Genomic DNA, 23,175 nt, shown 5'->3' with positions numbered 1-23,175 from the left:
TAAAAGTTTTAGCTGAGGGCCCTCTCCATCATCGTATTAGGCAATTTATTAAAGTGAACATGTGCTGTACATGTATTGTGTGTGTGTTCTAACGAATATAAATAGTTTTCTACTTAGACTATTCTCACAGTATTCCCACCGCATTCTAAACCAGAGGCCGAGATTCAAGTGCTGTGGATGGAAAGAGGGCAGGGAAGCATATCTGAAGGGCTCTGTCACTATGAGGATGGTTTTTTAAATCCTTCTTTACCAAACTGGTGTATTTGAACCCATCCTTTGCTGAGTCTTCCGTTAGTCTTCGTTTCCATGATCTAGATGTCCTGTAAATTATCTTCAAATGCTCATTCTCCAACTTGTCCTTTTTAGTACTGTCCTCTTGACTTCCCCCAAGGCCTCTTATCACTCGTCTGTTTTGAGGTGGTAACAAGAAGGAACTGGCAGGCAGCCATGGGTTTCATCTCTACCCACCCACATTGTGTCCTGGGGTTCAGTGTCTAAATCTGTTTTGTCACTGGGCATCTTAACTTATTCTGTGCTTCTCACTGTTAACCCAACTTTTAAACCATAGTTTCTTCTCTGTCACTTTCCTCCTTCCACTACAAGCTCCTCATGTCTACTTTTTCTTCCCATAGTCACCAAAGGCTTTGTGTACAGCTCCTTCCTGAAGCCCTACAATCCCCGACACAGCCACTCCGATGTCTCTGTCGGCAGCCACTCCTCCACCGAGTCGGAGCACAGTGGTTCCTCCCCCAGGTTCTCACGGCAGAACAGCAACAGCACCTTGACCTTCAACCCCAGCAGCATGGCTGTGTCCTTTACCTCGAGGTCTTGCCAGAAACAGCCTCAAGATGCATCTTCATTGAAGGAACTTGACCAAGGAACTATCAGTGCCTCTTTACACTTGGGCAGTTCAGAGAGCAGTCTTTCCAGCTGCCCTTCAGAGCCCAAGCCCTGGGACTCCGTGGATGCATCTCGGGACACTGACCAGCCCACCCCTACCCTGAGGAGCTACCGAAACTCCAGACATCCAGAAATGGCTGGTTGCTCTGTACCAGGGCGAAATGGACAGGGTAAAGACCTAGTAAAAGGATGTGCAAGAACAGCCCAGTCTCTGGAAGACAAAAACAAAGAGCCAGAAAGCAGGGAGGCACAAGGCAACCAGGTGAGTGCTCCCTGCTCGCCCTGCAGAACAGGTGACAGGTCTGCTACGGGTGCAGATAATGCTCTGTTAGGAGTGGGTGAGTCAGAGGCTTGCTTGGGTCCTAGGGGTGATCTGGATATGGGCTCACGGACAAGTGTTATGAAACCACATTGGAAACGCACTGCTGCAATAGCGAGCATCTCACACCTTCTGGGAACCTTCTGTGTCTGACTCCTCATAGGCTATTTCTGAGCCCCTTCTGTTATGTCATTGGGCATTTACAAGGCGTTATGATGAAAACTTTTTCCATTCTTCTAATTCACTAATTCCTCAGGTGTATAAAGTCTGTTATTTAACTTATTATTTAATTCAAGTACTGTATTTTTAGTTCTAGAATTTAGAAATAAAATTCTGGCTCCATTTCAGTTTTTCCTATTTGTTTTATAATGACCTGTTTGTTACCTTGGGAATTTGCATCTTAAATATTTAAACCCTCATTTTAAAGCCACTTTCAGATTCACAGCCGAGGAGTCCCTGGCTCACCTGCTTGTCGCATTTGCTCACTCTTGCAGCAGCGAGTTTCCATGTGTATGTTACAATATTGGTCTGTGAGCTCATCATCCGTGGGGGCTGCCTTTGTTGAGAGACTCAGACATTCCCTGGATTGTGGAAGAGCTTGCCTTTGCCATGCTCTGGATTCCAAATAACACTTTCACACTAGTTTCTTAGCTCAGACTTTCCACACCACGTTCCTCTGAGTGCTACAGATAAGCAGAGTGCATGCCTGTTTCTCTCTGGTGATTCTGTTACTACCCACAGCCCAGGACAGACATCCCAGTGCTGGACCCACCAGTGGACAGTTTTCATAGACATGTTGAGGAAAGATAGCCCTTTCTTAAATTCTGACCTGGTTCCAGCAGCTCAATTCTAGCCTCATTGACTCCTGTCCCTGGCCAAGTCCTAAAACCCCAGATGTCAGGTTTAAAATTCAGAATTTCTATATTTGGGGTATGGAAGGGTATCCTTATATCTCATCCATCTTCCTTCTTGACTGAAGGTTCATTTCTTCTTTCACTTTTTAAGGCAACTCTGAAAGTGTAAAAAGATTGAAAAAAATTTTTTTTAATTTGTTTGGTTCGTTATGGTAGCTACCAGCCATATGTAGCTGACAAAGATATAATTTAAATTAGTTAAAATTAAATAAAATTTAAAAATTAAGTTCCTCTGTCTTATTAGACATATCTCAAGTGTTCAATAGGCACATGTGGCCAGGGGCTGCCATATTGGATGATGTAGATATAGACCATCCCCATCAGGAAGTTCTGTTGCTCCAAGAAAGTTCCCATGGCCTGACTCATTTTTTTTCTCCATCACACAGGTCTATTTTGCTGTCTATACCTTCAAGGCACGGAACCCAAATGAGCTGAGTGTGTTAGCCAATCAGAGACTCAAGATTCTGGAGTTTAAAGATGTTACAGGAAATACAGAGTGGTGGTTAGCTGAAGTTAATGGGAAGAAGGGCTATGTTCCATCCAATTATATTCGCAAAACTGAGTACACCTGAACCTGCTCTGCCTCCCACTCAACCTTGCTGCCCTCGCTTCCTTCTGCCGAAGGGCTTCAGTGGTCCACTGGGAGGGCGCCTACTCCGGAGACAGGCCCTGTTTGCATTGCTTAACCAGGCCAGAGTGGGGCACAAGATCAGTCTTGTTCTCCTCGATTGGGTTGTCAACCTTGATGCTCACTAGAATTTCTAGAATTTGAAGTGGACCCTGGGCTTGAAAATAATTCAGTGACCATGAGTTGAGAGGCAAGTCCTGGGATAATTCTATGGAAATGAGAAATGTTCAATTAGAAGACCAGTATCCTATGTATGCTGGAGCTGTGCAATAGCATTAGAAGATGTTGGTGTAGGTTGTACCATACTGCGCGCGCTTGGGGTGGCTCCGTGCTCCACGATCACCTGACCACCAACTGATTTGGATGAAGATAATTCTCCGGAAGCCCTTTTAGGTCATGCTTCTGCCTGTGGCAAGGAGTTTGTTGAGATGTAACAATTCTGGTGTTTCAAAGTTTCAGTGTCTACTACACATTGACACACACACACACACACACACACACACACACACGAATTTCTAAAAGTGCTTAAAACGCTACCATCTGTAATCTTTTTCCTCATTTCACTGTTTTTCCAGATTGATTGTGCAAAATTCAACTATTTTCTTTCTCCTTAAAAAGGAGAAAGGTCTTTATTTTCCTTCAACCTTCCTCTGAAAGGTTCTCTTTCCTTTTAGGTACAGTCATCTACACCTTTCTGATAGTCATCTCTGCTTTATATGGTCTGCACGGGATAACCTGTCTTGGCCCTCTCTCCTGCACCCAATAACATAGATCTTCCTAGAACAGGGTCAGAGCTACACCCATTTCATTGAAAACATTCGCTCTACAGTGAGCTGAAACCATTCCAGCCTAGTGGAAGACTGGATGCCTTTCTCCTTCATCCAAGGTGCCGAAGACATAATGAGTGTGTCTCATTCAAATTAGGATAAGCAGTCCCCAAGTAGCTTATCCTGGACTTTTAAATAAGCCAAACAGATTCCAAAGTGCCTGATCAAATAGGTTCTGTGGTGTCACTTTAGCATTCTGGACCCTAAAGTGCCTCATCGTACCTTTCTTGGGCCTCAGGAAGAGATTTGCTAATCCTCACACGAAGACTGTCCTCCTGAAGGTCCTTATTTAAGGTCTGCCACAGATATGAAGCCTACCTTGGAACAGAAAACTATGAATTTTATCTTAAGAAAGGGAATTAAGAACAGCCTTATAGCCCCTGCTCCTCCAAGCACACCTTTGGCCTAAAAATCCTGATGAATTGGGAGATGCCTGTGGACTCGTGAGCCCTCGTGTGTCTGCAGGTCGGTCGGAAGGCAGTGGTGTGAGCCTCTTGTGAGTAGTGTTTATATAGAGAGATGTTTATATCGAAGTAGTTATTTTATAAATAAAAATATTTCTAAGGCCAATGAGTATGTTTTCTTGATTTCCCTCCACATTTAGCCTGAACCTTTCTCTTGGATTTCTGAGGATACCTTCCTGATAATTAAGTGATGCCCAGATTCCAGGCGATGGAAGGGGCTAACTGAAGAAATTCAAGTAAAAAATTCATTTGTCGAATATAATATCAATGGAATTACTGTATGCTTAAGAGATATTCGTGCTGCAGGTGACTGCCTCTTTTTCTTTTAAATCATTTTATACTATAAAATCCTAGAACAGAAGAGTCGAATTCTCTAATCTGGAATTCCTAAGAAGTTAGTATTTTCCTAATATTACAGAGGTAGAAACCGATCCACTAAAGATGAACCAGGTCACAGTAGCACCTTGGGCAAGATTGGGGCTGGGTCGGGGAGATATAGCAGGACACCTGGCAGAGGTGGGATTGAGGACAATGTGGGTGACAGCGAAGCAATTTGATATTGGGGTAGAAAACATGGTTGTGTAAGTAGACTCAGAAACAGATTAACTCTTTCATTTTATGTACTTAGAAAATGGGATCCAACAACGTTGTGACTTACTCAACTCATACATCAAATTTTTGATGGATCTTGATTTTAAACTTGGGCCTTGGGTTCTTCAGCTGAGTCTTTACACCTTGTTCTGGAGCCAGACTGTCTGACTTCAGACACTGAAGAGCCTTGGCAATTTATCTAATACATGCTTCAGTTTCCTCATCTAAAGTAGAGATAGTAATACTATCCACCTCATGTGAGTGGTAAGGATTGAATGAGTTAGTTAGTGCATGGAGAGGCTACAACGTCGCCTGGCACATAGTAAACAAATTAGAGAGCCTTGAGGTCCAAGTCAAGGAATTTAGATTTTATGGGCCTGGTAATAAACTAGATTCTTCAGTGAATCACCGGTTTTAGGAAAACTAAATGGCAACAGGATGATACGGAGGGAGGAAGATAAAAGGCAAGAAAACCTAATTATTGGGGAAAAGTTAATTGATTTGGAGATAAGATTACTTGAGAATGGGGAAAAAATCATCCTATAAAGAATATAAAATTGAAGAAATGATGGAATTCCTGGCAAAAAGGAGACCACTGGTGTGGGAGTAAGTGAATGGAAAGAAGATGGGTTTGTTTTAAACATTGGATGTCTGCTAGGTCACGGTCCTACAAGGGTGCTCTTCAGACGAGCAGCATCACCATCACGATGACCAGGGAGTTTGCTAGAAATGACCCAGCCAAGGCCTACTGAGCCAGGTCCCCGAGTTTTTTGTGTATCATTAAAATTTTAGAAGTATCTGTCCAGGTGAGTTTTTTTAAATGGAATTTTCTACTGTCAAAAAAGTAGGAGTTACAAAAACCAAGGAAGGAGAAGGGTGTCAGATATTTCAGACACAACAGAAGGAAATACTATTGAAGAAAAATTCTAATTCCGGTTTGCCTGCTTACTTCCTCCCTTGAATTTTATCCCTTTCCTGTTTGGAAGTAGCTCTTCTGTTGTGCTTTCATGCAAGAGTCCTAGAAGAACGGGGAAGGAATTACTGCGGTGCAGGGTAGGAATCTATTGTCATCTGTAAATTGTAGATTTCTGGCCTCAAGGTAGCTCTGAGAATAAATAAAGTCTGCAAGTCCGCGCACTGTGAGCTTGAGAAATATATGGCTTTAGTAAGGACTAAATTTTGTAACACCTTGTTTTAATTAATTGCAAAGCTGAGACTCTATTTACATGGATTTTTCTTCAGGGTCAAGAATGCAAACAGGCCCTGGGAAAACATCATTGTCGTCTGAATTCTGTTTCACTTGCAGAACCTTAAGCTTGAGGACTAAGAAACCTTGAGACTGATACGTCATTCTAAACCCTCTAGTCACCAAACACTACTCACAGGTTTTTAAACCCTCCCACCTGTTGAAGATTTTACTATTTCACCTTTGCTGCTTGTGGCAGATGCCCGGTGCCACGGAGCAGGATAATAATCCCCCATCTGAGCCCCCTGCTTTATTTCACCAAGCCCATGGAAGTTTCTTGCAACTGTTAGTGAAGATCAACATCAGTGCTCTCTGCATGTATGAAGAAGGGACACAACAAGTTGCAGACTTCGTTAGCTACCCTGCAGGCCTATCCATTTCTTACCACCTCTCAGAGGTGACCCTCAAGAAGACAGGAGCAGATGAAGTGCTTTCCCAGAGGTAAGTTCCAGTGGTGTGGTGGTCTGAGGGAGTGAGCACTCTGATTAGGGCAGCAGCAGTGTTTTCATTTAGGAAACATTGGGAGCAGACAGGCCTGTGGGACCCTGCAGCAGACAGCAGGACCATGTCACAAGGCACTGTCTGTGCACTGCCATGGCTGGGCCTCCCCAGGACACCAGGCTTTTCCCACAGCAGCTACTCATGTCCAGAGTCAGGGAAGCTGACAGACTCCCAATCTATCGTGGCCTCCCCATATCCTAGGACTCACTATGACTCACTTTAACCAGGGACCTTTCTAGAGCCTCTCAATGGAGATCAAGAAAAGATTACCTCTAAATATGGCCAAGCTCAATGAGATCTGCAATTTGGTAGAAGGGTGACAGATATGAACATTGAAATCCATTTTTAATGGGGCTTAAAAGATGGCATAATCTTCTAAAAGTTCAAACCGTAGTGGGATTCAGTGGAAATTAACGAATTGTCTTTATACTGACTTTAATTGGAGAATATTGAGGATTTTACCAAAGCTATTTCGGCTAATGGTATGGTATTTGTTTCCTATTGCTACTGTGACAAATTACCACATATTTGTGGCCTGAAACTAGTTTGCACCATTCTGGAGGTCAGAAGTTCAAAATTAGTCTCATTGGGCTATAGTCAAGGTATCAGTAGGGCTGGTTCCTTCCGGAGGCTCTAGGGAAGAATCTGTTCCCTTTTTCAGCTTCTAGAAGCTACCTGCATTCCCTGGCTTGTGATCCCTCCCTCAGTCTTCAAAGCCAGCAGCGTAGCATCTTCAAGTGTTTCTTTTTCATCACATTGTCTTCATTCTAACTCTGACCCTCCTGACTCTCAAGGATCCCCTGTGATGACACTGAGCCCAGCTGAATAATCTCCCCATTACAGTATCCTTAATCACATCTGCAAAATCCCTTTTACCATGTAAGGTAAATCCTCATGGGTTTTGAGGATTAGGATGTGGACATCTTTGGGGACCATTTTATTTACCAACGGTATGAAGTCACACCACATTTTTGAGCCCAATTGTCTTCTTGAGAATGGAAACGTGGTCCAGTACAGACTATACTAGTGATTCTGGAACAGAGATCAGCAAGCTTATTATGTGAAGGCCAGATAGTAAATATTTTAGGCTTCACAGGCCATTCAGTCTGTCAGAACTCTGCCATTATAACACAAAAGCAGGCATAGGTAACAGAAACAAGTGAGCATGTCTGTATTCCAATAAAACTTTATTTACAAAACAGCAGGCTAGATTTGGCCTTTGAGTGTTAAGCCTACTGCAGGCTCAACTAAAAGAAAAGGATTCTGTTCAACCATTAACACTGAGTCAAATATGCAGAAAAATTAAGCCTCTTGATGAAGGAAAGTGAAAAGCTAGCCAAAGTATAATTGCTTTACAGATTGAAACTAATAAGTATATCAGCCAGACAGATAATTATGAAACTAGGAGGTGTCTTTATGATGCCAAATGCTAATCCTGACGAAGGAGCCAGCAGGCAAGGGTGTTAGCACCAAGTATGGGGAGAGACATCTGTGTCCAGAGATGTACCAGTGGCAGCTCAACAATCGCTATAGGTGGTTCTCAGGAACAAGTGGCTATGGTTTAAACAGCAGATAAATGTCTCCAAGACTGCTGCTCCAGAAAAGCTCATCATTCACAGTGGAAGCTTGGGGACAGGACAAATAGATCTGAAATCAGCGATAGTGGTTATCAGACAGAATAGCCAAATGGCTGTCATGGCAAGGACTAAGGTGACTATCCAAGAGGTTACCAGTACAGCAACCAAGGTCCTGATTGTTATAGATGAAGAAAGGAGTTCTGTATTAGTCCATTTTTTAAACTCGGTAAGAACCAAACTAGTTAAGTAATTTTTCTTCCTGAAACTTATTTTTTGTGCTTGTTTTACCTAAAAGAGTACTGCCATATGTAAACTTTCCCCCTCTTCATTCTACATCTTCCCTAAGTAGTTGCTTTTTATACGGTAACAGCTAAATTCTACAGCATAACCAATTGCTTGCAAATGAAGTGAAAAGGAATACTGTGAAATTGGAGTGCTTCTAACAGCTAATTTTTTTATGCACTTTTATAATCTTCTACTTGATATCCTAAATAAAACAATATGAAGCCTTTTAAACAGTTTAGTATCTAACCTATTTAGAAGACTAAATCCATGCTTACAGTCAAATATGATATTTGCTAACTAAATCTAAGTTGCAGAAGTTTAGACATTTAAATGTCAATGTTTGTATAATATTGCGTGATAATTTTTAAACAAAGTCATGGCCAATGTGTATTTATAGTTAAATATATTCTCATCCTAGTACTTCAATGGAACAAGTTTCTTCAGAGGATGTTTTGAAAGGCATTTATACAAAACTAGCCACATATTTGCATATTTGACCACTGGTAGCCATGGTGGATTTATCTGAGAAAAACGATACAGGAAGCAGCAATACCTATGCCATTGGTACAGGTTAGATGTGGTGATAACCTGAAAGATGGCAAAAGTGATGGGGATAAAGAAAGAAAAGTGGAAGGGCCTCATGGCCGATGTGGTCTGAAAAAGGAAAAGTTAGGAGTAATGCCCAGGTTTTTATTTTGTAAGACTGAGTGGAAAACGATGTCACTACTTGAGATAGAAAGTACAAGGAGAAAAAGTCTCTTTTATTCTGATGAAGGGAGGAGAAGGGTATGTCAAAGTAAAGCAAGTTGAATGTCAGAGGCCTAAAGGATATCCAGGTGATAACACCCACCGGCAGTTGAATATATGAATCTCAGAATTGGAGAAGAGGAAGGGGCTAGAAATGAGAATCATACGAGTAGAAACTGAAACCACAAGAGTGCATGAAATCAATTACAGAGAAAATACGGAGGAACTTAGGGTGGGGTCAAAGACAAAAGCATAGGGGCATCTTAATGCTTCAAGGACAGGTTAAAAAGGGGACCTCGGGGGGAGAAGTGGGAAAGAGCTATAATGTTGTGAGTGGGTTATCCAGGGCCTGGGCCAACCAGATTTGAAGCAGGCGGAGTCATCACCGAAGTTTGGGATCTGGGCTGGCTCCGGTTTCCACAACATTCACTGGGTGGCTTAATCATCACTATTGAGATAAGGATGACCTTTCCCCTCTCTTCATCTGTATCATAGGAGTGGGTAGATCAAAAATCCTCATGATAGGAAAAGAAGAAATTGTTGGAGAAAATCAGGAAATTTGTTTCTGGTCCTGGTTCTGCCCCGAAACACTCCTGTTTTGATTTTGGATATCCTCTAACCTTTCTCAGACTGGTGCTTATCTGAAAAATAAGAGACTTGAACTGGATTGTCTCTAAGGGCTTTTCTATCAGTTGGGTTAGTCAGGAGACAGAAACCATAGGTTATTTTAACAGAGGACAATGTAAAGCACTGCTAGATAGGCATTGAAGGAAGAGCCGAGGGAAAACAAGGTTTAGAGAGCAGCCACCACAAGAAGGAACCATCCCCGTGAGGGCTGGGGTGGGTAAAGAGAAGAGGTGGGCATCGCTAAGGCAGAAACTGGGGCTTCTGAGAAGGGGTGCTGCGCAGCTGGTGCCGGTGTCTCTGAGGGGCACAATGTCACCGGTCCTGGGAATACTGGAAAAACTGCCGGCTGCAATCAGTGCTGCTACGTGTATGAACTGCCACTGCAGAAAAACATGGTCAGAGTGATGCCGATGGGAACAGAGCAACGAGGAGGAAACACGTCCCTTCCTCATTCCAGCCTTGAGGTTATTTATACCTTTCCATTAGGAAGTTTAAATCTCTGAGCATCTCACCATCAAACAGCAAAAATGGTGAATAAATAAAAATCTTTTATTATTGCATAATTGAAATGGAAGTAAGGAATACGCTGAACCAAAAATAACGTGGCACCAAAGACTTGGACAATTCCACTTAGGACAGCTCAGGTTCAATGCAGTCCTCATAGAATGTTCACAGATAAAATGCTAAGGAGAATGAGTAGCTTAGTGTAAAAATTCACAAGGCTTACAAGAAAATAGATTACCACAGATAAAAAACAAAACAAAAAAAACCCCGAACCAGCAAACACCTTATATCGAAACCTCAATAGTAACCAGAGGAATATAAATTAAAACCTCACTGAGGTACTAGTTCATACTCATCAGATTGACAAAATGTTTTAAATTGGCATTGCCAGTTCGGTGTTACCTAGTATATGCATATGAACACATGTATACTCCGCATTATAGCCTAAGACGGTCTTGCATGTGTAACTCAGGAATTATATACCGGAATGTTTTTAGCAGTATTGTTCATAATAGAAAACAATAACAACAACAACAGCTGTAGAAATAACCCTATTGCTATCCATCATGTAAAAGGTAAACTGTGGTGCACTCACACACTGCCATACTGCAGAGCGGTGAGAAGGAACAAACCTCACTGAGTGCATCAGTGCGGATGAGTCTCAAAAGTGATATTGAACAGAAGTCATAGAAGAACACATGCAGTATGAGTCAAGCTATTTACATACGTTTTAAAAAGGTACACATCGTTTAAGGATATATATGAACTTTGTAAAACTAAAATGAAAAGCAAGGGGATAATTATCATGAAATTCAGAATAGTGATTATTTCTGGGGGGTAGTGAGCAAGGATGTAGGATCGAAGTGGGATCCTTAGGGGTTCTGCTGTAGCTGGTAATATTCATTTTTTTAAGCCGGGTGGTAAGTCCATGGGTGTTCACTTATGATCCCTTAAAATGTACATTTACAAGCACTTCTCTATGTATGATATACGTCCCAAAAATAAAATTAAGGAATGATTCTATAGTCCTTCTCTCAGCCATGGGACCTGCTTTCAGAGCATCGTGCTGTTCGCGTTTTCAATGCCAGCTTCTTTGGCCATGGAATAAAACTGGCCATGTTTTTTCAGCAGCTCTTCAGGGCTGCCGTACTCTACAATCTTCCCATGGTCTAGAACCATTACCCTAAAATAAAAAAAGAAGAAGAAGAAGGAAATACAAGTCTTAGAAAGCAGCATCTCAGATTTTGGCACTTATAAGAATAACCAGAACTAAGGTGTGGTGTATTCATTCATACGAGGCTACCAAGCAGCGAGAACGGAGGAACCACGTCAACGCGGATGAATTCCGTACCTAATGTCGATCGAAAGAATCAAGTAGTAGGAGAACAGAGCCAGTATGAGTCCATTTACATAAGCTTTTTTTTTTTTTTTTAAAAAAGATACACATTGTTTAAGGGAGCCTATCCTCTCCAAAGAGTTTCTTAGATTACTAACGTTACTCCGTTTTGAATGTAATCCGTCAGAGCTGGAAGGAACAGGAAGCTGTTTCCAGGAGCAGTGGGCGAGAGAGACCCAGTTTGGTTGGGGAGGTCTGTGGTCAGTATCTGCCACTCAGGTCTGGAGCCTTCACCTCCCCATGCTTGGTTATTGTTCCACACAGACTTCCACTTTACCGTCAAGATAATTAGTTCCCTTAACCCTGTTGGCTTCCATTAGCTTTGATATACGTATAATTTGGGGCAAATTACTTGAAATCTCTCAGGCTCTGTTTCTTGATCAGTAAAATGACTGGTAAACCTTCTGCTGTAAGATATCACTCGGCTGATGTGTTTAAGCTGCGTCTATCAAGCTCGGCTCCCTTCCCCGCCTCCACACTCACTTGTTGCTGTCCATGATGGTGTGTAGCCTGTGGGCAATGGTGATAGTTGTGCAGTGGGAGAACTCCTTTCGGATGGTCATCTGGATAAGATGATCTGTCTCGAGATCCACTGCAGCAGTGGCCTCATCCATGATCAGAATCCTGGATTTCCGAAGCAGAGCCCTGGCCAGGCACAGTAGCTGCCTCTGCCCTATGCTGCAGCCAATGGAAGAGACCAAGCGTTAGCCCTAAGGACCAAGATTGAACGTGGGGACAGTATTCATGTTTCAGGTCAGACTTTGGAAAACCCACACTCCTAAATTCTCCCAGAATGGCTTAGCCTCTCTCACTAGCTACTACTCACTATTACCATGTGCAATGTTTTCCAAACTTTCCCAATTAGAAGACCCACCACAGGCACTTAATTTAAATATTCAAGTTTGTGGGCCCCACTCTGCTCAATCAGAATGGGAAGAGCTATGGAACATGTATTTTCTAATAAGCACCTCAGGCAATTTTTATGTTTAACAAGTTTGGAAAAGACTAGCTCAGGACTAGTGCTTTGCATTTGGCTGCAGTGATATCCCAATACACCAATGACAATTCCAAAATGAGATGGATGCCCCAAGTTCACTTCGGCCGTATTTGACCTGACATCATTAATATAGAGCGATGCCACACGAGAACACCCCAGTGGCATTTCTCAGTAGCCTTGGCAAATCTATTTATTATTTTAATTAGCCTAGTCTCAAGGCTAATTATTGGTTAGAGGCCTTCTGCCTTGATTAGAGATGTAGCTAACCGATGAACATGATGTCTTGGTTTGAGATGCAATGTATGCAGAACTCCAATATGCTTGTAAAATGCAAATTGCTTTAATTTGCTAAACGCCGGTTGGTGATGCAGGCTAGACCTCTTACTTAAATAAAGAAGTTTTGGGAAATGATGTGGAAGAAATACTCCAAAATTCACTAATTGCTCCTTCCTGCTGTGGCCATTAGGGAACATACTAAACAGAAGGTAGCTAGACTGAAAGTTCTGTAATTCTCTGTAACAAAATTTCTGCAGGGGATGAGAAGTCACCCAAAATAAACTTCCAGTTTTTCTCTGTGAGAGGCAACTGCAGAACTACTTCCTTAGCTTGTAACAAACTCCTGCCTGGTTCAGCTGGGTTTCATACAAAAGGCTGTTGCTTAAACACCAGTTTGGCTCTTGGCTGGCTTTCTCTCTCCCTTCTCCTCCCCCTCCCTCGCCTTCTCCCTCTCCTCTCTTGCCCAAGCTGATTGAGCTCCAATCTCTGATCACTCACCAGAGAAATTTAAGTTTCAACACCCCAAACCAGGTCTGAAATCAAGGCACTGTGTAATTCCACTTAAGTGTCTCCCAGCATGGACAGAGAAGGCTGTTCCTACAAACCGGAAGTGTCAAGCCCCCCACACCTGCACCCCATCACATCCTGCCAGGGCTTCCACATGGTCCCACATGTCTGTAGCATTTACTACACAGCATTTATTCTCAAAAGGTCTGTCTTTATCATGCTGTAAATGCTGGGAGGTCAGGAGTTGTGTCTGTGGCTTCTCCCTCTCTATCTCAGTGCCTGAATATAGTAAGTAGGTGCTCAATGCACATTTGTTGACTGGATGTTTAATAGCATTTTTCATAGGTCTAAAGACCCATTAAGTTCTGCTAGTTTCTAGATCCATTGCTGAGGAAAAACAAACTTGGTGGTCTTCTTTCTATACCAAGGCTTACAAGTGTTCCCTGGGGCTATATACTGAAGTTGCCTGTACCCCTGATTCAGCTGTTCTGGGGTGCCGCCTGGACACTGACATTTTTTTTTTTAACATTTTCCTGAGTGATTCTAGCATACAGCTTAGTTAAGAATCAACGCTCTAGATGGTGCTTCTCAAACTGTAATATACATAAAAGTCACCTGGGAATCTTACTAAAATGCAGATTCAAGTCAAGAACCTGAGCTTTTGCATTTATAATAAGCTCCCAGGTGAAGCCAGAGCTACTGGTCCATTCACTGAGTTACTGAGCCTCCCTTCCTTTCTGAGTTTCACTTGCTAATGGTCCATGCTCTGCCCACCACTCTGAAGGCACCTGGGACTGGAGCAAGAACTACCTCTGAGCAGTGGGCTTTGGCTGAGGGCTGAATTTCAGTGTGTGAAAGGAAAAACCCAATTGTCAGGGAAAATGCCAGGTCAACTTATAAGCCGACAGGTAAGCACATACTGAAGACTAGAAGTGTGAAGTCCACATACGTAGAAAAGCTTTGGAAAGGTAAAAAGAACTGGGAAGCCAAGAGAGTTTCTGGGCTGGTTAAAAAGGTGTTTCAGGTGCCCATGGACTTCGGACACCACGTCCCCATCACCTCAGACGGGTGCTGCTCAAACTGGGATTCCCATAGTAATACTCAGGATCGTTTAGAACTCCTACATCCAGCCTACACCTCATAGCAATGAAATCAGACTCCCTAGGGTTAGATCAGGCGTTGGGATTGTTTACATCCTTATTGCAGTGAGCAGCTAAGTGAAAAACCTCCACAATGGCAGGATCTGTAAGCTTACTTTGTGTAATGTCTTATGAAGGCACATGTACTAACAAAGGTTTTCAAGAGTTCTGATGTGTTCACATCTATTATATCATATCATCTTCGCCATGGGTTCACATGACACATTCGGAGTTAGACCTGGAGAGTGAAAATTCTATGATGCCAGGTACCACCTAGCACAAGGAACGAAGGTTCCTCTCACTGCCTGTGTGGTAGGTGGGTTATGAAGCATTACCTAAGGTTGTCGCCAGCCTCTGTCACTTCATGAGACAACCCCAGTTGCAGGTTGGCCACAAAAGGTTTGAGGTGAGCCAGCTCCAGGGCCTTCCATATCTCCTCATCTGAGTAGTTTCTGAAAGGGTCCAGATTCATCCTCAGGCTTCCAGAGAACAGGATAGGATCCTGCAAGTCAAGGGTCGAGGGGGTTACGAGGCTAATGACAGAGAAGGGACTAGCAGTATTTTGTGGCCAGGAGAAAGTGAATAGGACTGGCCTGAGAGGGAAAGCTGGTGAGTGGTTAAACTTTTGCAATTTCCCCGCTGAAGGTTTAGAGCGGCTGCCGGATAGGGGAGCTAAGCACAGGATTAAGAGGAGTCTTTGTTTTGGGGGGGGTTTTGTTTGTTTGTTTGTTTTGTCTTGTTTTTCATTCTGAGATTTATTTATGGGTTTCCAAATTTATTTCAGCATCTCTTAATAGGGAAGAGGAATGTTCCAAACTCCCAAATGAAAACTCATGGTGTGGAAGTGGAGCGATCAAGGGTGGTATGGTCACAGGAGAAGAATTTATTATGCCTTTGAGGAAGCTGGAGAAATGGGCGCATCAAACTGAGCAAACACCAGACAAACCAGAACCACCCCCAGAGACTTGGCAGCAGTGAGCAGAGGAGGGATGGTTCTAATGAAGCCCCAGGTACCACCGAGAAGCCTCCAGGGCAGTCCTTATTTGGAGGGGTCCAAAAAAGTCCCATGGAAGCCTTTCTTGCTGATGTACTAAGCATTCAGCTTGTTGGCAGAAACCTGCAGCAAATTTCCTCCCCTATCTTTTAACCATGTCAAATGGGGGAATATAAAGCTTAACAGTTTCAAGCTTCAGCAACAAAACTGCTAATGCTGGTTGCAAAGGTCTTGTGAACCATGATGGGCTACAGAAATGCTCAATAGTCATCTGCTCTATTTGACTTACGTTGTGTTGCTGCCACCCACTGGTTAAATACTGGCAGCTACACAAGTATATCCCCCAAAATGTAACACTTTTTTTGTGTGTGAGTTTGAAAACAATGTGTTTTAGGAAGCTAACTTAGGTATCCTGGGCAGGCTACAGAAATGACACTGCTAATTGAATCTAAGGCAAGAAGAAGATGCACATGTTTTTCTGCAGAACAAGCTGTCCCCTGCTGTGTGTGACAGAGCAAGTTCTACAGCTCACCTGGGGGATGATGGTCAGTTTCTCTCGGAGGTCATGGAGCCCAATGGAAGCAATATCTACCCCATCGATGGTGATCTGGCCACCTGCAGCCTCTAGGATTCTGAAGAGGCCGTTTGTCAGGGATGACTTCCCAGCTCCTGTCCTGCCAACCACACCAATCTGTAAAAAAATTCCTTTGCAGGTTAGTTCACCATGTCATTCTTGGTGAACAAAAATTGAGCCTGGGGCAGTCATAATCACAGGCGGTAAGAGACAGGGATTGGCTGCTACATCTCTAAAATGTTAAACTGATTTTGTTTTTTTAGGGGGCCGAGGCAGATATCAGAAAATGACTGCCTTCCTATCCCACCTCCTAAATTGTTGCTTGCTGTGAATGACAGTTACTGTTGGAAATGGACCCGTTAGCAGCTGTTGTACTTATTATTGGAAATTATAGATTAAAAAAAAAATCCTTGTTTAGAAGTGTGGAGAGAGGAAGGACCAGACCTGCCATCAACTGAGAAGCAGATCCTGTCATGGACCTCTGCAACCTTATCCGGACATTTTCTGGTCCTACATCAGACCCCAAGCCCTCATAGAACGAGAACACCATAGGAGGATGCAGGACTTTGCAGACGAGAAGGAGAACTAGGCCATTCTCTCTGCAGGCAAAATCTCCACACTAGTGTTCTCGCCAGTTCCTTCCCCAGGCCAGGTGCTTTTTGACTTCCTCTCTAGAAGCCTTGGTTCTTACAGAAAATGAGCCTGGGGTCAGCCACTGGAGAAGCAATGCCAGCATGGAGGCACGGAAGGGCTGAACAGAAAAGCTCTTCCAGCCCCAGTAAGTCTGTTTGATCCCGTGTCGATATCTTGCCCTCTGGTCGTGGCGGTGTGTCTCTATACCTTCTCTGTAGAGGAAGTGCCCTGACTCACTCCATCCAAAAGATGAAAACCCAAACAAAGTCCAGCTGCTTACCACCTCTGTGTCCAACAGTCCTCTGATCACAAGGACTTACATCCAGGAACTTCTTCAGTTCTACCTACCTTCTCCATGCTTCTGATGTCACAAGTGATCCCTTTCAGTACCAGATCCAGCTCTGGTCGGTACCGTACTTGGTAGTTTCTAAATTGGATCTCCCCTTTGCTGGGCCAACCTACTGGAGGTCTCGTATCAGTCACCCAGGGTGCCTGGCAAGGAGAAAGGGAGAAGTGCTTTACGGGGAGTCAATTCGTTGCATAGTCCGCATGGGACTCGCAGAGCAGAAGGGTAGCAGTGTCCCAGCTACCTGTGGGCATCTGCATCGAATGGATTGAAATAGACTGAGACTTTCAGAGGTTCCTACTTTATTCAATTAAAGAAACCCCATCACATGAGGTTGTCCTGTGGATATGCAGAACAGAGCCACCATTTAACCCAATGCATTCCAAGGCCTCACCTCCCCCAAACTGTTTCCTATTCTAAGTTTCAAGAAGTTTGGTGCTTTGAGCTAGAGCGAGGGAAACTTTAGAGCAAGGGAAATTTTATAATCCCACACGTACTCTCTAGACAAGGTGAAGATTCTCTCTCAAAAGAGTAATCTCTCTCTCTCTCTCTCTCTCTCTCTCTCTCTCTCTCTCCCCCCCCCTCTCCCCTCCCTCCCTCCCTCCCTCCCTTCCTCCCTCCCTCTCTCTTTCTCTCTCCCCACACCCCCTCTCTTGTCCCTAGGTTCTTCTAATTCCCCCTTACCTCATTTTCCACATTTATGTATTCATTTATTCGCTCAATAGACACAATGTTGGTCTCAATATCTGATGTCAACCTCACTAGCCAGTTCAGGGTTTGTGTGATCTACAGAAAAACCAGAAGACTAAAGATCATCCCAGGCTCATAAACCAGTGCAACTAGTCAAACCACAAGGTCAATCCAGTGCCTACTTTGTACTTGGTACTACACTGAACTCTACAAGAGAGCAAGGAAAGTGTAAGTGACAATCTTCACTAACTTGGGGGAGAAAATGAGACCAGCACATTGAATGCCTGGAGGACAGCCAAGTGCTCAACTTTGTGGTGATCACATGAAAAGCAACATGAGTTTGGGGTGGCTTGGGGCTAAGGCTGGGCTTGGAGAGGCTGGAAGTTGGTGGAATGGGACCAGAACTCTCCTGCCTTTAAGCCTATTTTTTCTTTGTGGAAAGGGTGGTAGGCAGCATTCTACAAATGGGAAAAGCATAAGAAAAGATACGAGGTAGGAAAAAGCCTTCCAAAAAGCTGCCTCTTCTCTCTGCTCTTAATTAACAGCTCTTAAGGTGGACATCCGCACGAACTCTCATCCTCCTTTACCCCCAATAAACTCCAGGGGCCTTCCTGCCATTAGATGTATCTAATCACCAGTTAGAGGGTCATCATGATCCAGGCTTGTCTAGAGTCCACGAGATCTGTGGATTACTCATACACAAGCTTCTTTCAAGCAAAGAGTCAGAACAGGGAGTTTTTGGTGAGCAAATGCTGTTTAGAGAGAAGGACAGCACAGGATCGTGGGGACTAAGAGTAACCACTGTGTGTAGTTTGAGTCACATGAAATTGTTGATATTTGGATGTTTTTGTTTGGGTTCAGACTAATAGTTCTCTCTTTGCCCTATCTGCCCTGTTTAGGTTAATAAGCCTAAAAATGGAGGGATAAAAGAACAGTGACATGAGGAACTGAGTGACTCTGGTGAGCAACAGAGTTCTTTTGGGTGCCCAAAGTGATCACCTTGGCCTTTATTAACTCTTACTGTAGATAGCATCATATAGAGTGTGCTGGTGGCTATGCAAACCTCCAATATTTTAATTTAAAAAGATACCATGAAAGATGGCCACATGGCTTATTAAATGAGTATCATTTATGGAACATTTACTGTAGTGCCAGCCACTGTCTTAGGTGCTAAGAAGTAATGTTTAACATATATTCCCTAGTCAAGCTGGGAGTTTTATGGACTCTATATCCTTTACTAGAATTATCTCTAATTATTCTGTGATCTAAGAAAAACAAACATAGGAGAAGTTATTCGTTCAAAAGACTTTATGGTTACTGTTGTATTATGGAAAAGAAACTAATTTATTCTTTGGACTAGAATCAAGCAGAGAGGCAGGGAACTATTAGATGGAATCATAATAAATTGGTTTCTTAACTTCCAAGGGCAACAAAATTTATGTCTATTTTTCCTGATGACACTGGTACCTATTTAGAAAGGGTAAGGAGCATGTCCATGGATTACACAGTTAGAGATGGAGCCAGGGTTTGAAGCTTAGTCTCCCCTATGCCTTGGATCTAGAAAAGAATCAAGAGCATGGTATACTCTATACTCAGTTTAAGAATAAGTTCATTGATTTATCCAAATTCCCAACCTTCAGACTTACATTGAGTGCATTGGACAGAACAAAGCCCACCGTGTCTCCACTTAGGGTATCTCTATAAATAATCATCATCAAGGAAGCAAAGAAGACAGCCAGGTTCCCGACCAGGTCCAGACGAATTGCAAGCCACCTACAGGGTAACAGAACCAGAGAGAGAGCTGTCACTGAGAGGTATCCACTTCCTTACCTTACCCAGCAAACTACGTGTTTATAGAACATTCACAGAGGGCTTGAGTTGGTAGGGCATTCTTAGCAGGTGTCTCAATTCGACTATACCATGCATTCTTAAAGTGTTTTAAGTTGCATCTTAAAAATAAATTGCATTTTAGAGATATCAGAGGCATTTACTAAACTAAGGAAATCTATGGTTCAATGTCTCCCAAACTTGCCAAATCATAAGAATTATCTGAGGTGATTGTTTAAATATACAAATTCACACACACACACACACACATACACACACACACACACACACACACTATCTAGACTCTTCCTCAGGGGATTTTGATTCAGGGAGCTTAGAATAGGGTTCAGAAACCTGCATTTTTAACAAATGTGCCAAGAGATTTCTTTCTATTAGACAAGGGGAAATAATGCCATAGAGAACCTATATGTAAAGTTAGAAAATAAGCACCACAGCAAAGTTCAATGTATCTTGTCTGCTCTCGTGATTTTAAAATGGTAGAGAAGAAGACGGAGGTGGAGGAAGTTAGGTACAAGCTAATCACAGAGAGATGTGTTGTGGGTTTGTAGAGAACTGAATGAGATATGGATAGACATAGTTATAAACATAAATAAAACGTATTTAAATAAATTTGCACCGATAATTCTAGCATGTGTGCAAATAAATACGGTACATATTTACAATGGGGATCCAATAGGTTAATGACTTATATGCCTGTTTCTTTCTTGCAAAGTACCTAAGAAATAAAATATTTTTACAGTCAGATTTCTGACTTCTGCATGTCCCAAATAATCCCGAGTATCATTAGTTTGTCCTCAATACCTCAAGATAATGTAGAAGCCAGTTAAGAATTCTCACTTCCTCTATAAGACCTTTCTCCTTCAAGGACACACCACTTCTTTGCCAGGATCTGATGATGCTAGAGAAATGAAGAATGCTCACCCTTCTCAGGGATTCTCCTCACAGGATGTGAACTTTCCATTTCTGTCATCATTGGCTTTACCTGAAAATTCCCAATTGTCCTCCCTCCGATCCCTGCTTTGTTTGCTAACCTACAAAGTGTTGTCCTGCCTACGGAGAATCTCATACCCACTGTCAGGGAAGCAAACAGAGAATGTCCAGTTCACCCAACCCTCATGCAGTACCTGGGTTATAAAATGCTCACAGGTGTCATTTGACTTTCACCATAAGCCTGTGAGATAGGATATGGTCTAGCCATTGTAAAAACAAAGAAAATGAGATTTTCCGTAGAGAGGTAAAGGCAACGTACCCAGTTTGGTACATGGCAGAACAGGCAGGCACAGGATTGATGGGACGAGAATCTCTTAACAGCTTCCCTCCAATTGGGTTCCAGTTTCTGACTCCAAAGCATATGCTTTCTTCTCTCTACTTACGTGCGTTTGGCCAGAGTGACTTCCACATTGCGGGCTATGCCTGTTCTCCCACAGCTAAAGTCAAACATACAGAACCTCAAAGCACACCTTTGGATAAATACCCAAGGAAGCCTCACCTGTTGGAGACAATCCAGGAAAAGACACATTTTTGATTAGTGTCAGTCAATGCTTCATTGTGTTTTAGAAATCGCTGCTGGTGCTGAAAGGCGCGGATGACAGGCAAACCTGACGCAGTCTCACTGAAGAAAGAGTAGATTGGGGATCTGGTGACAGAGTCCAGGCGTCTCAGCTGGCGGGAAGTAGCCACGTAAAATATCTAGACCCCAAAAGTAAAAAGTCAGATAGTTACACAATCATGTCACATATGTCATACCTCTTCCTTTGTGACCATGACCCAGAGTTCTTCTACTTGATGGACACAGCCTACATCTGAATAGGACAGAAGCGTCCAGTTTCACCTCTGGCTAAAGGAATGATGAGACAGGTCCAGGATAAGAGGATGGTGGGAAGGTCTGAAGTTGGTGGGGAATTGAGGAGGATGAAAATGAGAAGGATTGTTTCCCTGAGGTGAACAGTCCATCCCAAAGGTAATTGGTGGGATGAGAATCTCTTAACAGCTTCCCTCCCATTGGTTTTTATTATGGAGTCCCTTCCACTTGCTCCAGTATTTCTGTGAGGCTTGGTTCTCAAACTACCTGTTCCCTCAAAAACACATTGCAATGGAGTCTAAGCCATCCAAAGACACCCCAGTGAAACTAGAACTTCCCTGAAGTAAAATGAGATCTAGCTACTACTGAGAGACACGTCCAAGTAGAAAAGCCTAAGCTAACCAAGGAAACAGCCTTAGCATGACTTTTCTAGAAGCAACCAATGAAGTAACCATTGTGTGTTTTGGGGGTGGGGGGAGATGCTTACAGACCTTCAATACTTTGTCCAGAGCCATCCTCAAAGTAGTCTTGTATCTAAACATAAATATGCCCTACTTAAGATTCTAGGGGGGCAGCTGTTAAGGTGAGATATGTTGTTAACTGTATACCGATTGGTGCTGATACCAATTGGTGTCATCTTCAGACAATGGCCTACGGCCTCCTTGGTATATCAATATATGACTAAATCACAAAGATGCTAGAGAGGAACAAGTGACTAGCAATAAACAAAAGAGATTCTCAGGAAGGAGTCTGAGAGTCTATAAACAGAGAGGAAAGGAGACCTAGCTGTTTCCAAACCTACCAGAACAGACACATAAATGATGCTAAGAGGAATGATGATGACGACGAAGATTGGAGTGGCCGAGCAGATCATGATAAGGGTGCTGATTATCGTCAGGAAGTACAAAATCCAGCTGCGCAAGGACGTGGGGAGGGTGTCATCCATCGTGGAAATATCCTAGAAACACATAATAAGGAGAGACGGTATACTAATGAATTCCTACAACATTTTACATTTTTCTGATTCCAACAAGAAATTCATTCAATTCTTGGTCCTTAGCGAATCCTTCTTTTAATCATTTCATAATATTCATTTGCGGTAGACTGTTTTGTTCACCTCCAAACCAATCTCATTTCTGTAATATTTTTATCTTCCTAAATCTCTCTAAAAATACAGCAGTCACCCTTCACCTTTTAAAAGTAGATTTAGCAAAGGTTTTTACTCTTTTCAGTGAAATTCCCATTTGTCAAATTTATTAAACCATTTATAACCACTGTAAGCAAATATAACCACTGTAAGCAAATATAGCCTTACAGGGTAAATCCTTCTATAGCTGAGCCAATTCAATTATTCTAACTTTACAGAGGTCCTAATTCTATTGAATAGCTAGAACAGAGCCTGGCATATAACATGCATTCAATAAACATTTGTTTGGAGACTCCAGCCAAGAGGCCCTATCACCCATCTTTGACATAACAACCATCCTCTACCTGGGAATTTGCTTCCTCCACTGAGCACAGGCTTCAAGGAGAGAGGGCAGTGGAGATAAAATGTGATCCCTGCATGTGTTCTGATAGGGGAACCCAGAGATGATGGATAGGTCTTACTACCATATCACCTTCATATCATGTTGAATAAATGAACAAATGGATGGATGGATGGATGGAGGAATGGATGAATGGATGGATGGATAGATATATGGATGGTTGGAAGGATGGATGATGGATGGTTTAGTGCACACAGGAAGACTGGCTTATATTTCAAATTTCCCTTGCCTATATTTCTTAGATTGTATTTATTCTGAGATTAGGAATATGTGCATATCAAAGTGAATATCTCTGGA

The 23,175-nt window shown here is 42.8% G+C and overlaps 2 protein-coding genes across 7 annotated transcripts in view; one reads left to right on the top strand and one right to left on the bottom strand.

Annotated features, from left to right (window-relative positions):
• The window catches only part of LOC107499760 (dynamin binding protein), a 91,302-nt gene extending 87,144 nt beyond the window's left edge, over positions 1 to 4,158 (top strand). For all 4 annotated transcript variants that reach the window (XM_016124243.2, XM_016124241.2, XM_016124242.2 and 1 more), the window contains 2 exons: positions 633 to 1,162; positions 2,520 to 4,158. In XM_016124243.2, the coding sequence (XP_015979729.2) occupies positions 633 to 1,162; positions 2,520 to 2,705 (716 nt within the window). In that variant the 3' untranslated portion in view covers positions 2,706 to 4,158. The remainder of the gene's footprint in view (positions 1 to 632; positions 1,163 to 2,519) is intronic.
• Positions 4,159 to 9,482: 5,324 nt separating this feature from the next.
• ABCC2 (ATP binding cassette subfamily C member 2) overlaps positions 9,483 to 23,175 on the bottom strand; it is a 52,239-nt gene continuing 38,546 nt past the window's right edge. For 2 of the 3 annotated variants that reach the window (XM_016124246.2, XM_016124247.2), the window contains 9 exons: positions 22,134 to 22,289; positions 21,020 to 21,219; positions 19,329 to 19,455; positions 17,677 to 17,778; positions 16,995 to 17,138; positions 15,972 to 16,130; positions 14,781 to 14,947; positions 12,010 to 12,204; positions 9,483 to 11,313 (listed from right to left, as the gene is read on the bottom strand). In XM_016124246.2, the coding sequence (XP_015979732.2) occupies positions 11,184 to 11,313; positions 12,010 to 12,204; positions 14,781 to 14,947; positions 15,972 to 16,130; positions 16,995 to 17,138; positions 17,677 to 17,778; positions 19,329 to 19,455; positions 21,020 to 21,219; positions 22,134 to 22,289 (1,380 nt within the window). In that variant the 3' untranslated portion in view covers positions 9,483 to 11,183. The remainder of the gene's footprint in view (positions 11,314 to 12,009; positions 12,205 to 14,780; positions 14,948 to 15,971; positions 16,131 to 16,994; positions 17,139 to 17,676; positions 17,779 to 19,328; positions 19,456 to 21,019; positions 21,220 to 22,133; positions 22,290 to 23,175) is intronic. The other variant, XM_016124245.2, reaches the window with a different exon arrangement.

Source organism: Rousettus aegyptiacus, unplaced genomic scaffold (genome assembly GCF_014176215.1).
Source record: "Rousettus aegyptiacus isolate mRouAeg1 unplaced genomic scaffold, mRouAeg1.p scaffold_m13_p_6, whole genome shotgun sequence".
NCBI lineage: Eukaryota > Metazoa > Chordata > Mammalia > Chiroptera > Pteropodidae > Rousettus > Rousettus aegyptiacus.
Note: the sequence above shows the minus strand (reverse complement) of the source record. Positions and strands in the feature narration are given on the sequence as shown.